This window comes from Harpegnathos saltator, unplaced genomic scaffold, assembly GCF_003227715.2.
Source record: "Harpegnathos saltator strain DR-91 unplaced genomic scaffold, Hsal_v8.6 scaffold252, whole genome shotgun sequence".
Taxonomy (NCBI): Eukaryota; Metazoa; Arthropoda; class Insecta; order Hymenoptera; family Formicidae; genus Harpegnathos; species Harpegnathos saltator.
Genome location: NW_020230042.1, coordinates 304,189 through 320,000, shown reverse-complemented (window position 1 = coordinate 320,000; position 15,812 = coordinate 304,189). Strand labels below are relative to the sequence as shown.

The following is a 15,812-nucleotide window of genomic DNA, read 5'->3' as shown; positions in this document are numbered from 1 at the left end:
TAATGCATACACATAAAAAGAATTAAAAAATTTCCATAATATAGATAATTTTTATAATGTTATATTATTTTTATCTAGATAAACTAAATACATTAATTATATTACAAAACACATAAGTTATTTTCTAATAAAACATACAAAGTAATAGGGCTAGCTAAATCGCATTTCAGTTAACTACTAAGTTATAATTAGAATTTATGTCATCATCTGATCGACTATAATCATAAGATTTACACACCTTATCCTCCGCAGCAGCGGGCTTCTCTGATGCACGCGGTACACTAATCAAAATAATCGTGAAGACGCTTACAAGTAGTATAGCGATTATGCCGACTTTCTTCTCGATGCGCAAAGATATTAAAAATATCAATGCAGCTAACGCCCACAAACTGAGGATGATAAATAATCCTATGCCAACGCCGAATATCAAAGTAGTCATTCCTCCGCGAGCGAATGTTAAAATAATACGGTAATTGTTTGATACAAACGCATATTAAACATATACAGTTTCTTCTACTCCTACCGGAGTTCATCCGATCGCCTGCTGAGTTGTACTATTTAAAAATAAAAATAAAAAGAAATGTATAAACTTAAAAATAATACAAATAAAATAAATATAAGTTATTTGACCTAGTATTAGCTTGTATTATTGAAAAATAATACCTATTAGATATATCGTTAAATCGTTTTTCTTGAAAATAAAAATGCGATTACTCTGTCGTTGAGTTGTACTACGATCTCCATTTGCAGTAAAAATTCGTAGCGGATATTCAGAGAATTAATTCGCGAAGATAACGGGTCTATAATTTCATTCCCTAACTCAGACCCCTTATTTGCTCCTAAAATGAAGTTCAAGAATCTGTACTCTCTGTTATTTAAATTAAAAAAAAGTAAAGTGGGGTGAAAAATTGGAAGATGATGCTATCTTATGTAATCTGACAAGTATTATTAAATACAATTCTCCAAGTTTACGAAAAACGCCTAGTTTAATTTCAGTTAAAATTCATGGAGATCGATAAATTTTGGTTCAAGTCTTGGTTAAAATTAGTTTTTAGTCGAGATTCGAATCACAATTTACTAGCCTTCAAGAAGTTAACCGAGGGTGCGTTCCATTCACGCATATGCGCGCATTTATCTATAGTTTATGTCACGTATACTATAAAAATTGCGCGCATATGCGTGAACGGAAGATTTAATCCCGAGATTTAATTCACATTTGATCGATTTCCACTATATTTAGCTGAAATTCAAACTATCATATTGAGTTTGATTTAATAAAAAGTATAAAATATATCTCCCGTTGTTTTAACTAGCTATAAAATAAGAAATCTCCATTATTTCTATTAACAATCTCGAAATTGTAGTACACCTCAACGACAGGCAGAATATCTTGTTTTGTAGTAGTATGACTCAACGACATGTCAGTAGTTCTTTTCCTATTTCAAATAGTATATATTATTTAATAAATTTCATAAGAATTCTTTCATAGGACATAATTAATCTTATTTTACTATTATATTAGATTAATCTGCGAAGAGAAATTATTTCGTTAACCTAATTAATTTTTCGTTATTTTTTTTTTCGTAATTTGATTAATTTTGTTACAAAAGAAAATATATGAGTAACAAACGTGCGGCTTGATAATAATCACAAAGCGATTCTTTATTCAATATATTCTGTCCTTATTACAGAGTATACATATCTTTGGCGTCTAGATCTGTCTATATATATATATATATATATATATGCTCCTATTTCTCTTATTATTCATACCATTTATCCGTAAAAAGGAAGATGCTTTTATTGAAAATGGACATTGTTGCCTCTGTCTATTCTGTTCCCAAGTAGTAAGGTCATATTAATGACGTTTCTAACGTCAATTACTTGATGTCATTATACCTGTTGGGTTTTTTTTCGTTAGTTTCTTCACTATTAATCCATGTTTTTTGCACTCAACATAAACGAGTATACTTTAAACAAATATCTTTTACACGTTGCACATTACTGGATTCCATATGTAATATGAAGTTTTATTGCATTATTTTTTTTTATTTTCCGGTTAATTAAATAATAGTTTATCTCCAAATAATTTCAGACATGTACCGTTGTTTATTAAAATTCTAATAGCACAACAAATCTTTAGCAATATATAATTACAGGATTCAATTTTATAAGTTATAATAAGAAATAAATAAAAATATACAACACTATACGAAATTCCTATTACTAACACTTCTCAAAAACTAAAGTTACAGTCGGTTCTCGGTTGAACGATACTAACGATTTTTCTGTTGCAATTTCGGCGAACAATAGCGTATTTAAAAAAAGAAAAATGGAGATTATATGTATATATACCAAGTTCGGTAATATATCGTTTGTATTTTATTTCCATTCTTCTTTTTCTTAATACAGAATTAACAAATCGAAGAGTCCACCGTTGCAAGATGATATGATATTTATATTAACAAAATAAAGCGAAAAAACTTTTATACACTTAACCTTATTCATTATTCTTATTTTGTGTAACTAATTACTATCGCATTGTTTGTGAAATTCGTTCGTTTTTTCCTATATAATTCTTATTAATAAACAAAAAACAAAGAAAAAAAAACGAACAAACTTTTATTTTTCAATTCTCAGAAAAATCCGTCCGTTTTTTCGTAATGACTCTTAGACTAATCAAACAAATGAAAAAACGAACGAACTTTTGTTTTCACTTAATATCATTTATTATATCTTAAACAATCTAATAGTATAGAATTTTTTACAAAATTCGTCCGTTCCTTGTAACATATTGTCCCTTATAATTCTCAAGCAGTTAAAACTAAAAACGAACGAATTATTATTTTAATCATTTTATAACATTACCCGAGAAAACTTGTCCGTCCATTTATGTTAAGAAGACAAAATAAGAAAAAACTGCCATATTTTCCTTTGTGTCTTTTGAGAATATAATGAACAAGATTTGAAACAAGGAAAACGAAAGGCGTATATAAAAGTAAATGGATGGAAATGTCAAAATTTCGAAACTAGCAGTTATTAGTTTCAATAATTTCGTCTTCTATTATTTTCTGATCATTATCGTGCGTCTCACATACGCCGTCTATTCTCTTTTCCACTTCTGCCATTTTTTTATCGTTGTTGCCCGTCGTATCAATGCTACATTCCTTCTGTTTATCATGACTGAAAGCGTCATTATCATCCTCCATTGTCTCTTTTGTTTTATTTTCTTCAAGTGCTCTATCAATTTTATCTCTCGTCTCTTGATTTTGATGCTCGTTATTCTGACTTGGCGTCTGACTTGGCGTATGATAATACGATGGCGTAATAGGATAATAAATGTTCTCTAATTGCTCGTATTGGTCACTACTTTGGGGACTAATACTTTCTTTACAGGTAGTTTTTGGGAATAATTCCTGCTCATATACTATCTTCTCCGCCTTGCGTAATCGCTTATTTTCTTGCATATCGCGATCTGATATGCTTGCAACGTCATCGGGTTGATCGTTCTCCTTTGTGAACAAATAGAGAGGACGCTGGAATCCTCTCAAAGGATGCTGTGGGATGGAGATCACCTCGCATTTGTAGAAGCCTACTTCGGAAGACAAGAGATATTGTGTGAAGTTGTGGGGACGGAACTCGATGGTGCGATAATTTTTGTAAATTCGTTCCTAGAACAATATTTTTCTTTTGTATTATGACGCAAACAAATAACAATAAAAGTAATTATTATATCTTAATAAATAATAAAAATAAGTATTATATCTTAACATTTACAGTGAGATTCTTCTTTTTGTTGTAGCTACTCCAATTTTGGGGTTCTAACACTAACACTCCGCCAGAACGTAATTGCGCATACATGCGCTTAAACATCTGCTTAATGCCAGCGTCACCAAAATTGAGATGTATCCACTTAGTAATAGAGAGACACAGGATCGTATCGAATTGTGGTTGTTCCGCTTGTAGAAGAGCATCGTCATCCAATATATAGTTACCCTGAAATTCTTTAATTTTGTACATACAAAAAATACAAACACAAGATAGTTATAAACTAATTATAGAAAGATTATAGACTATAATCTTTACATTAATATTTTATTTAACAAGCAGAAAGATAGAACGTTGCGTGTTTTGGCTACAAACATTAAGAATGGTGAAAATGATAAGCAGAAAGTTTAAGTTTTGCTTTCTTTGAAAATAAACTGGCTACTACTCATACAGTACCTGTACAAACGTGACGTTATAAGGAAAACCCTTGTCCTGTTTGTGCTTTGTGAATCCCGGAATGTCTACAGGCCCATAGCTGATAGGCATTGACTTGGGAAAGAAATTAGTATCCGAATCTAGTACCTTCCTGTCGCTTTCCTCGTTACTCGCCGGTGATTGCACGCAATTTACATAATGTTTTACATTTTTTCGGGCAATATTGATCAGTGTCCTATCAATATCAATTCCTGTGATGCTCTTTGCTCCAAAATCTCTTGCCACTGACAAGGTAATGTGTCCAATATTACACCCGATGTCCAAAATATCTTTTTGTAAGAATAATTCTTGACGACTACTAAACGCTTTAAGTCGAGGATCCGCTTCGTAATGAGGATTTCTGTATCCATAATACCTACCCAGAAAAGAAAAATAATTAAAAATTCGTCGGAAGATGTTACACACACACACACACACACACACACACACACACACACACACACACACACACACACACACACACACACACACACACACACACACACACACACACACACACACACACCCGCGCGTGCGCGCACACATACATATATATAAATATATACGCTTAATTACAAAAATATAAGTATTAATATGTAATAAATATAAAAAAAGACCTGTTATAATTGCCATATTGATAGCGAGCATCCTTTTGTCTGAAGTTTGGCATTGTTTGTTGTTGTTGCTTCTTCTTCTTGTCCTGACTAGGCCTGTGCTGAGCGCGAGGCTTCCAGGCACCTGGTTGAGGAATCACAGGACTCACTATCTTATCCTTAGTGTCCTGAATGAAAAAAATTTTAACAATTTAAAGATTTTATATAATCAAAATATAAAATAGAGGATAAAATGTTAAGCAAAAAATATATTTATTGTCGTTTCACTTTTCATTATTAAATAACGGAGAGAAAATAAATAATTGTAATTAAAATTAATATATATATATAAATGAGACAATTATTATATTGAAATTCATTACCTTGCGCAGTCTTTTGTCCTTTGGTTCTTCCAAACCTTTTAGTCGCAGTTTGTTTTTGTCCTCTCTCTCCAACTTGTTTCCAATTTTCCCTACATTACCCTTACTTTTATTTTTCTGAAGACTCTCCACATTGCTTTCCACAGAATTTTTATCCTGTACTATTTCGGAATCTGTTGGTTGAATCCTTTCATTGGGACTTTTCTCTGCTGAACTTCCTATCATTTCACAAAGCTCTTCGTCACTTTTCATTAAACATTTAGCTTCTACAACTTCGCTCGTAATCTCCTCTTTCGATGATGAAGAACAGGCTCGTTTTTTTTTCTTATTTCTACGTTTAGAAGTTTTCCTTTGAGGAAGAAACAGCTGCTTTTCGTATTCTTCATTATCATTACATGTTAAGAGTAGCGGATCTCGACTATCAGGCGGAATTAACACTTCTATTACATCTTTCTTATGTTTCGGAGTAGGGAGAGGGCTGGATTTTGGTGTCACTGCGTTCATAGCGCGATTTACTTCTTCATCTTGCATACTATTTAAATTCAGTGGATCGCGAATATTTCCGCCTATATAATAAAATTAATGTGAAATATTAAATATTAAAACATTAAAAATAAATTAAAAATTAAATATTAAAACATTAAAATATATTATGTTATATGTTTGAGAAAGAATATTTCAGAAATGTATTAAGAGATTTTTAAGATCATTTTTATAAGATTTTTAATTATTAAATATTAGGTCATTGAATGTGAAATGTCTGAAAGTACTAAGTTCGGCAGTCGATATCTCTGATATTTCACTGTTACAGTTTCACTGTTCCAGTTTCTTTTGTTGTGAAGATACAGCATCACTCTTTCAAAAATATGTTTTGGCTTGTGATTACCTTTCAAGTTGTCTTTATTACAGCAATTTTTGTGTAATAATGGATGAGTAAAAAATTCGTGTTATTTTCGAATACGAGTTCCGTCGTAGGACCAATGCAGCGCAGACAACTCAGAATATCAACGAAGGTAAAGTGGGGATGTGGTTAATGAACGCACAGTACGTCGATGGTTTGAGAATGTTCTTACCATTTACGTTCTGACCATTTTAATCTTGCAGCAAGGTTTAACGTTATTATTTCAACAATATCGAACCATTTGAAACAAATCGGCAAGGTAAAAAAGCTCGATAGATGAGTTCCGCATGAATTAAATGAACGTCAGAAAAGAAATCGTCCCGATGTTTGCCTTTCTTTACTATCCCGACATAAAGGTGAACCATTTTTATATCGTATTGTTACGTGTGATGAAAAATGGATTCTTTTCGACAATCGCAAATACAATAGTTGGATGTAAATGAAGTGTCGAAACACAGTCTGAAACCGAATATTCACCAGAAAAAGCTAATGATGTCTGTTTAGCGGTCCAGTGGTGCGATTCTGTAAAGCCCTAAACACAATGCCAGGCAACAGGCAATAAGAATAAAAATAGACCAATCACAATCGATTATTACAAGAATAATCTATTGTGATTGGTCTATTTTTATTCTTATTGTCTGTTGCCTGGCATTGTGTTTAGGGCTTAACTCGTTATTGGAGTTAACGACAGTTTCGTTATTGTTGCGCAGCTTTTCTACGGTATACAAAAGCTGCGCAACGATAATGAAAGTGTCGTTAACTCCAATAACGAGTTACAGAATCGCGGTACAGCGCTGGTATTATCCATTACAGCTTCATGAAACCTGGTCAATCGGTTGCAACAAGTGTCTACTGTAACCAACTGGATGAAATGATGAGTATGCTTGCGATTAAGCAGCTGAGATTGGCCAATGGACAGGCCAATCCTCTTGCAAGAGAACGTTCGACCACAACAACACCGACCAAACAACGATGCTCAAACTACAGGAGCTGGACTTGGAAACTCTCTGTCACCTATCATATTCACCAAACCCTGCACCAACTAACTACCACTTCTTCTAGGCCACCACTTCTGGGACACTTCTCACAAAGAAAAATATTTAATTTTCAACATGCTGGTAAACGCCTTCCACGATTTCATCGCCAACTGTTCTTCAAGCTTTTTCACTGCCAGTATAGATAAGCTACCGTTAAGATGACAAAACTGCGTCGATAGTTTAGGCGTTTATTTTGATTAATTGTTCTACTTCTAGTTTGAGTTATAATAAACCAAACTTTTGATTCGAAATCGGACATTTCATATTTAATGACTTTATATATAATTCTAACAGCTAACATAAGCAATAGTTAATAAGTTAATAAAAATTATATATTTTAACTTATCTGTGGGAGAATAATGTATCATATACCAAATATTGTATCATATAGTATATGTCATGTACCACAGATTTTTAGTTATTTAACATATAGTGTGACATATATTGAAATTCCAATAGATAAAATTTGAAAAGAAAAAAGTTTTTATATTTAAAAATCATTAATTTGAGATCGAGTCAGTCTAATTACAGGAGGATAATAGAATAAATCATATTGTGTGTATTTTGAAGACTGTTCTTTTAAAGTTGTGTTATTGTGTGTATTTTAAAGACTGTTTTTTTAAATGTACTAAGGCTGCAAAAAAATTTCATTACTTTTCTCTTCAATATATGATTATAAAAATGTTATATTTTAAAGCCAAAAAGTAAAATCTGCTTCAACTAAAGAGAACGAACTACATATATCTTTGGCATAAGAGATAGATGCACTGTGAGATGAGAAGAAAGAGTTTTCTATTATGTACCTAAAAGAAATTTTGTGGGCGGAATAATGTTGTTGCCATCTTTTTTACGTCGTTTATAAGGTGGATAAGATTTTCCACCATTGTTGCTTTGTGTACGTTTTCGTCCAAACTTGAAATTTGTGAATGAATTACCACTACTGCCACTTCCTCCTCCACTTCCACCAATTCCTCCCCCACGACTGTCATCATGTTTATTGTGCTTTTTGTAGGACAGATTAAACTGTTTTCTGAATTTATTATCATTCTCTTTCTTGCTATGTGAATGATGATTCACTTTGGTAGGTCGGTCTACTTGTACGGAGGACATTCTTTTAAATCTAAAAAAAACATAAAAGTCAAGCTTAATCAAGAGGCATGGTAGTGCCTTGCACCATAAATTTGACCATAAAGGAAATTTTCTTGTATCAAGTTTTAAGACAAATCCAAGAAAAAAAAACGAATATTGAAAGAAACTTATTTAATTTATTAACTGAAAAAAGTGGCATAATTTAAAATACAGGAATATTATCTTCGCCTAGCTTTCTCTAGAATAGAAATGAAGTTAGATAGAAAAATTGAATTCCTTTGATATAAGCTATCCTTTAAACTATCCCTATCTACAATCAATCATATGTTGGCGTCAGATGTTGGAAGACAGTCAATGGTCCAATGAGAAAATTTATTTTCCGAAAACAAGTTTTCCTCATTGGACTACCGACTGCCTTCTGATATCCGACACCAACATACGACGTATTGTAGAGCCGGCATTACAGATATGTCTCTCGTGGAGTCCTCAGCTGCGTCATGAGACACATGCACGCACGCACACGTGTTGTGCATTGGGTCAGGTTAGGTTTTAACGAATATAGATTATGGCTTAAAATATGTGAAGTTAAAATTAAATTGTCACAATTATATTTATCCAATGTATCACACATTATTAATCAAGTTACTTAATATTCATTAGGAAAAAAATTAAATTCATTAACATTGATATTAAAATTAAATCGTGGAATGAGGTAGGTAGGTAAGGTCAGGTTAGAATCAACAATCTTTTTCTTATGATCAGTGTTTTATGTAAGGTGTAATCGAATCGTATGATTAAATAATGTTTATCATTATTATAAATTTAGATTTATAAAAGTTTTAAGAAATATATGTATCCTTTGATTTCTTTCATATGCAATATAATTGCATATTGCATTTAATTTTATTTTAGCGAAAAAATTTTTATATCATATTTAAAAAATCTTCGTGGATATGTAATATATTTGAACACTATCGAATTATTGTAATTGTTCCTTTAATATTTAATCCTTATTGCGAACATAAATAATATTAAATTATCTTCTATAGTATCGGTCTGTATTTGATTTCTGTTATAAAAATGTAACTAATAAAAATAAAATTGGTCCGAGCCATACGCATGCGTTTCGCGCGCCAATAGAGATCCTCCATTCTTTCTTTCTTTCCCATGTACCCTCTATGCTCAACACGCATGCGCAGTGATGCACGAACTCCAACGACTACGGCCGATAGTGAGCCGTGGCCATGTTCAGCCACGATTTTCTCTGTTCCCGATTTTCACGATTTATCTCACCGTCTGCGAACGAATTTACCCTGATTCATCTGACTACTTTCCGTATTAACTATTCTAAGGTTTTACCTCTCAAATAGTTAGCTTTTCAACACCCAACGATCCTCAAGTCGACTCGTAGATGGCTCGTGCTCAACTGGACATGTCTGCTCACCAGCTCACGTACAAGTTCATGCAGTGTTGTCAAATGAGGTCTTTCGCGCGTGCGCATTGCATAGTTCAAGCAGTTCAGGAGTGTATACATAAAATAAAAAATTTATGATTAGAAATGAAGACATTTTTAAAGAATGATTAGCTCCTCATTTTGAAATAAATGTGACACAAATACAAAACACGCACATATGCTATTTTTAATGATTTTATGAAAAATTTACACAACTTTTTAGGAACATCGAAATGGCGGCATACAGCACCTTTAAATAGCCGAAATAACGACTTCAATGGCTGAACCAAGGATTTCATACTGATGTCATACACAGTACGCATGCTCAACTAGTTAACACTGGTTCATGGATGGCAAATAGCTAGTTTATTAGAGAAACAGTGCCTTATAAACTGTATTCTGATATTGATGATATCAGTATAGAAAATCTATATTTTATGTTACCTATACTATGTATTTTCAGTGAAGTCGGAACTCCGCCATTTTGTACTGAAAGATTCGGCGCGAAAATATAAACATATAATTCTCATTTTATTGCATTTTTCAAATTTTTAAATAAAAAATAAATATGTATAATCATTTTTTTTTATTCGTCTTATCCTAATTATATTGAAAGGATGAGATATGATTCCTGCCAATATTATTACTGTTTGTAAAATAATAAGATATAAAATATTTAAAAATTATATAAAAATGTTATAATTCTATAATAAATTACTGTAAATCTCTAAAAATTCTAAAATAATATTTGTCGTACGATCTTTTTGTTTTATAACATTAAATTTACATAAGATTAATTTTAGCTAATATACTTATCATATATGTACGAGGACAACAAAGAGAGGGACCATGTGCCTGAGCAATTGAAAAATTAATATATATAACACATTAGTACATACAATAAAAATTAATAACATATAACAGTATATTTTTCAGGTAGCATATTTTTCATCATAATACTCAAAATATGTTACGCGATATATAATGATCTTTTGCATCGCCTCTAATGCATCGCCTGTACATGAGGGATGTAGTTTTAATAAGAGAAAGATAATATATATATCGAAGTATGATGTTGCATGAGTAGCTCAATTGGAAGAGCATTCGCCCAGATAGCGAAAGATCTCGGGTATTCGATTCCCGGTCCAGTCTTTACCATGCGTGATGGTAAAATGCACGCTGAAACGTGTACGTTGAAACAGCGATACAATCCATCAGATTTGAAAATAAAAGATATTTCCGCGCTAATAAGTCTAATCTGTCAAAAGAACAAAGCTTGACATAAGACCTATTCTCTTATAAGACATTTGTTTTATATCACTAAAATGCTTAAAATATAGTTATAACATTTATTTTGTATTATATTATTGCTTTACATAAAATCGCATATAAGTATATAATTTGTTTAAAGCTTTGTTGGTCGTGTAAACTTACATAGTCAGAGACATATTCAAAGGATTTTATGATTCATACAAATAAATAGAGCTCACTTGAGCTCACTAGAGATCTCTAGCTACACGAATAAAATATATATTCTCCTTTATGTCACATCTTGTTAAGATACAGAAAATAAAACGCTCGCTCAAAATCACGTGAACCTCATTTATATCTCAAGGATTAGAAAAGATCTCTCCACATTGAATAAAGAATATTAAATGATGTTAAGAAACATTAATACTTTTATATCTCTAAACACTTATTTAGTAATTACATTTGGAAGGTACGCATAGAAGTAGAATATTTGGAGGAATGACATTCGGCACATATTGGCATAGAAATAGATATAAATGAATATAGACCATTATAGTCAATTCAGAGATTCGATAAAATGGACACATATACACAGACACACACACACACACACGCACACACATATATGTACTATGTATGTATGTACTATGTATATATGTATGTACGTTTTATTAACAGATACGTTGAATTAATAAAATAGACTAGCATGTTATCTAAAGTTAGTTAAAATATACTAAATAGTCAAATATCAATTAGAAAACAGTATAAAAATAATATCAGTAATATAAACTACTAACATTGCATCACACATTTACTGCCCAAATAAAAATCATTGGAATAAAGAATAATGAATTTCTTGAGTATGCTCCTTAAAAGATTGTAATAAATTAAATAATTTAAATTTATTCCATATTGATTTCCAGGATTGAAAGTAAGTCAATTTGAAATTATTATTATCTTATATATTATTACATATGAGACACATGACATAAATGCTATAAATTGGCAGCAAAAGTGTCGATTGAATTTTTCTTCAATATAAGAATTCTAATACTTGACTTTTACTACAAGACAAAATATCTAAAATAAATGTATATATCAAAGATCCATTAAATATTTCTTATAAATGTGCATGTTAAAGTACAACGTGTAATTGGGAAATAATTAAAAGATCCTTTATATTGCACATTTACGCTGCATGAACCGACTGAAAGAAAAAAATTAACGATAAGTTAACGATAAGTTAACGGTAAGTTAATATAATAAATAAAATAAATTTTATATTATTACTTTATATTAATATAATTTTATAATTATCTATATTATTAATACAATTAACAACAAATTTGCTCAATATACTGTAACATAGATTATTTACCAAAAATGTCATATATACAGCTCGATACACACCTTTGCAATATCCACGCCTGTTAAATTCTTTACGAGTTCCGGCACACGTTGTACAATATTGAAAACTTCTTCGGTTAATTTTTCTGCACCGACGGTGCCATTACCACTCGATACCATAGTTATTTTTTTCGCTTGAGAAAGAGGTGCTGCGACTTCGGCAGCAACCTGCAAAATAAATCGTGCAGTCAGAACATCTTAAATTATTGTAATATTTTTGAATGTACTGTAAATATTATAAAGATAAAAGTACCTTTGGAAGTGTATCAAGCATCATATCTATCATGGCTGCGCTCTTGTATTCATTCCATGCGGCAGCTTTCTTTGCCATTTGTTCCGCTTCTGCCTTAGCTTTTGCTTCGATAGCGAAAGCTTCTGCTTCACCGCGAATCTTAATAGCTTCAGCTTCAGCTTCAGCTTCCATTACTAGACGTAATTTATTTGCTTCAGCCATTTTCTCTAACCTGAAGACGAATTGTTAAATATATTTTTAATTTATTTGAGAATCTAATGTTAAAATTGAAATCGTAGGCTGTGGGACGATATTTCATGTTGTCTAAATCGTACATAATATATTCATAAACATTTTCATCATGTTTTCTTCGCAATTTTCACCTTCGTATTTTCATAGTTCTTCCTGTTATTACATTAGATCGAAAATGAAGCATACCTATATTTTTCTGCGTCAGCAGGGCGTCGTACAGTTGCGTCTAATTCTCTTTCACGTCTCAGCATTTCCTGTTCCTGCACAGCAATCTCTTGGCTACGCTCTACCACTTTTACTTGCATCTGTTCCTCCATAATCCTCTGTTTAGTTTTCGCCGCTTGCAGTTCAAAAGCCATTTCAGCCTCAGCTTTCTGCAATTAATATCCTTATATAAAGATGTTTACAAAAACGTATCATAATACAAGATAGAAATATTCTCTTACTTTAGTTTGAACCTCAACGTCGTAAGCAGCTTTTTTCAATTCAAAGTCACGTTGAGCTTTCGCGATTTCTGTGTCGTTTAAGAAACGTGCAGCCATTCTTTGTTCCTCGGCTATAGCTTCTCTAATCTGTGCATCTCTGCGAGCTTCTGCTTCACCTATTCTAGCATCTCTCTTCACTTCAGCCGTACGTGCCATACCAAGCGCTTGCAGATAACCCTACAAATAATATATTTTCGTGAAATTACTGTGTGACAAAATAATTTATGACAAGAGCACAGTAAAATGTAACATTAATTTCAGCATTTGAGTAAGCCTGAATGACATAAAGGCAAACATATATAAGTACATACGATGTATATTCAGTAAACAAAGTATTGCAAGTGTGTATAACTGTGCTATTTGCAAAAAGCATTGAAAATATACTTCTTTTTTCTAGTACTCGGAGAATTTGCAGTAATAACATTAGAAAAGGTAGCAGTGTGCTGAGAAATAGTAGTGGTAAAACAAAATTTGAACATACCTTTGCCCCCTGCAAGTAGCAAAACAAAAAGGTATTCAATATTTACCATGTACAAGATCTAACTACATCAACTCATAAATTAATATCTATTTAATAACAAGTATATTTAATCGTTTAAAGGGGGTCTTTTGGATATTATTTTGTATGATGTGTTGATCTTAAATACTATATACATGAATAATATACTGAATAATGTATCTTCATTAGTCAATTATGTTCTGTAGATAGCTACAATTGTGCATAAAGTTTGTGTACGTATTGGTATGTTTCTAAATAAGAATTTCTGAATATCTATACTTGGGTTATATAGTTTTGTAATTTATGGTTGTGTCTTTTTATTGTAATAATTTGTTTTCATATAATAACACTATACTTACTTCCTCGTCACGGATATCTTTCAATGTATATGACACCACAGTAATGCCCATATTAACCAAGTCACTGCTTGCAACTTCAAAGACCTCCTTGCTAAATTTTTTACGATCCTTATAAATCTCCTGCAATAAAAGAATAATATAAAGCTCAACTCTCAATTATAGTTTTTTTTTTGTAATTAAGTATAGTTATATGTACTTATATATATTTATTGATAAAAACCAGATGTAAAAAGAAACTACTGCTTTTTATATGGCTAATTATGCTGTTATTACACTTACTTCTACCGTCATACTGCCCATTATAGCCCGTTGATGTCCTTCTAAGGTAACAAGAGCTATATTATGTATTTCTTCCTCAGATTTTCCAAGGAATTGTTCACATGCAGTAGAAAGCATTTCTTCATTTTGTCCTTGAATTTTTACCTAAAATAGACAAAATATATAATATATGATAATATATATGAAATATTATGCTTTTATTGTTCTAAATTATGTATTGTTATTTTTTTATATACACATATATTACTAATAAGTAACTAATTTATATCGTTATAGTATTTAAATAAAATATATAATTATAAAAGTTTAATTTAAAAAATAATTTTTTCTAATTACCTGTGCTATACCTGTAACAGATATTGGTACACCTTGACAGGTATATACTGTTGGACTTTCAACTTGTAAAGTCATTGTGTTCAAAGAAATTCTACAAAAATAAGACACATATAATCTATCCAAAACCTATATTATAATTTATCTCATTTGCAACTTTTATGTAACACTTACTTTTGTACTTGTTGTACAATAGGCCAAACAAATACTCGACCTCCAGGTACCAAAAGTGGTTTGCTGTAGCAGCATCCTTGAACCAAAAGTTCATATAGTAGTGTTAAATAGTGATGTGTATATAAATTGTAAAAAAAGCTAAAAAGTTGCATGAATACATCTATATCAGAATAACGTTAGCATACAATTAATAGTAGTAAGAAGTAATATATATTTATAAATGACAGGTAGGTAGTAAGTTATATATTTCATGTAAGCAATGAATATAGTATCTAATTATTGCTTCATCTCCTTGCACAGTAGATATTATCAGATTAATCTAATAGGTGTAGCTGTTCCTTATTGATTCTATATATTTCTGAGTTTCCCCACCACGGTGTTTCCTCAATTATCTCACAAACAAGAATGCTCCTCCCATTTTTATGAATGATTAAATTGGCACGCGGCCATATCAATAAAATAAATATCGCATGTAACAATACTTTTTGTTTAATTACCTGAAACGACGAGTGCTTCGTTCGGTCCGCAAGTAACGAAACCACAACTCATGATTATCCGTTAATATAATAACGATGGCAAACGTAACTCCGAAACAGACGATTGATGTCGATGTCGCCGATGCTGCAATTATTTCATGTATCTCACACGGTGATTGCGTTCCGAAATTCACTGCCAGTACTGAAAATACATAGTTTATGTCACGTATGTTATAGAGTTTTAGTTCTGGCATGGAATATCGGAACGCAGCCGGCGATGTATATTAAGCCAGCGGCACACGATGCTTGTTTTCGTGCTGGATTGCTTACTGGATGAAAATACTGCATTCTGATTGGTGCATTTCCATCC

At 31.6% G+C, this 15,812-nt stretch overlaps 3 protein-coding genes across 6 annotated transcripts in view; all 3 read right to left on the bottom strand.

Annotated features, from left to right (window-relative positions):
* LOC105187186 (thioredoxin) overlaps positions 1-305 on the bottom strand; it is a 1,959-nt gene extending 1,654 nt beyond the window's left edge. Inside the window, exon 1 of the mRNA XM_011147850.3 lies at positions 239-305. The gene's annotated coding sequence lies outside the window, so the exon portion shown is untranslated. The remainder of the gene's footprint in view (positions 1-238) is intronic.
* Positions 306-2,754: 2,449 nt separating this feature from the next.
* On the bottom strand, positions 2,755-9,746 carry LOC105187226 (7SK snRNA methylphosphate capping enzyme). 3 transcript variants are annotated; one of them, XM_019843211.2, is made up of 8 exons: positions 9,602-9,746; positions 9,360-9,538; positions 7,957-8,273; positions 5,219-5,781; positions 4,860-5,023; positions 4,225-4,618; positions 3,778-3,996; positions 2,755-3,671 (listed from the first exon to the last, which is right to left on the bottom strand). In XM_019843211.2, exons 3-8 carry the CDS (start codon positions 8,261-8,263, stop codon positions 3,030-3,032), a joined length of 2,289 nt encoding a protein of 762 aa, XP_019698770.1. In that variant the 5' UTR covers positions 8,264-8,273; positions 9,360-9,538; positions 9,602-9,746; the 3' UTR covers positions 2,755-3,029. The 3 variants fall into 3 exon arrangements, with proteins under 3 accessions (XP_019698770.1, XP_019698769.1, XP_019698771.1); XM_019843210.2 differs by lacking the exon at positions 9,360-9,538; XM_019843212.2 differs by lacking the exons at positions 7,957-8,273; positions 9,360-9,538; positions 9,602-9,746 and adding an exon at positions 6,102-6,179 and having other exon boundaries at positions 2,756-3,671.
* A 1,463-nt stretch (positions 9,747-11,209) lies between these two features.
* On the bottom strand, positions 11,210-15,640 carry Flo1 (flotillin-1). 2 transcript variants are annotated; one of them, XM_011147847.3, is made up of 11 exons: positions 15,464-15,640; positions 14,967-15,042; positions 14,796-14,886; positions 14,460-14,603; positions 14,181-14,300; positions 13,804-13,812; positions 13,284-13,499; positions 13,024-13,211; positions 12,607-12,817; positions 12,357-12,521; positions 11,210-12,153 (listed from the first exon to the last, which is right to left on the bottom strand). In XM_011147847.3, exons 1-11 carry the CDS (start codon positions 15,513-15,515, stop codon positions 12,136-12,138), a joined length of 1,290 nt encoding a protein of 429 aa, XP_011146149.1. In that variant the 5' UTR covers positions 15,516-15,640; the 3' UTR covers positions 11,210-12,135. The 2 variants fall into 2 exon arrangements, with proteins under 2 accessions (XP_011146149.1, XP_011146150.1); XM_011147848.3 differs by lacking the exon at positions 13,804-13,812.
* Positions 15,641-15,812: the final 172 nt, after the last annotated feature.

Coding starts and splice junctions, on each gene's coding strand:
- LOC105187226 (XM_019843211.2), bottom strand. CDS start 8,263: ATGTCCTCCGTACAAGTAGACCGACCTACCAAAGTGAATCATCATTCA. Junction 5,024..5,218: donor AGGACAAAAGACTGCGCAAG/GTAATGAATTTC, acceptor TTTTTCATTCAG/GACACTAAGGATAAGATAGT. Junction 3,997..4,224: donor ATAACGTCACGTTTGTACAG/GTACTGTATGAG, acceptor AAAGAATTTCAG/GGTAACTATATATTGGATGA.
- Flo1 (XM_011147847.3), bottom strand. CDS start 15,515: ATGAGTTGTGGTTTCGTTACTTGCGGACCGAACGAAGCACTCGTCGTT. Junction 14,887..14,966: donor ATTGTACAACAAGTACAAAA/GTAAGTGTTACA, acceptor TTATTTTTGTAG/AATTTCTTTGAACACAATGA. Junction 14,604..14,795: donor CTGTTACAGGTATAGCACAG/GTAATTAGAAAA, acceptor TGTCTATTTTAG/GTAAAAATTCAAGGACAAAA.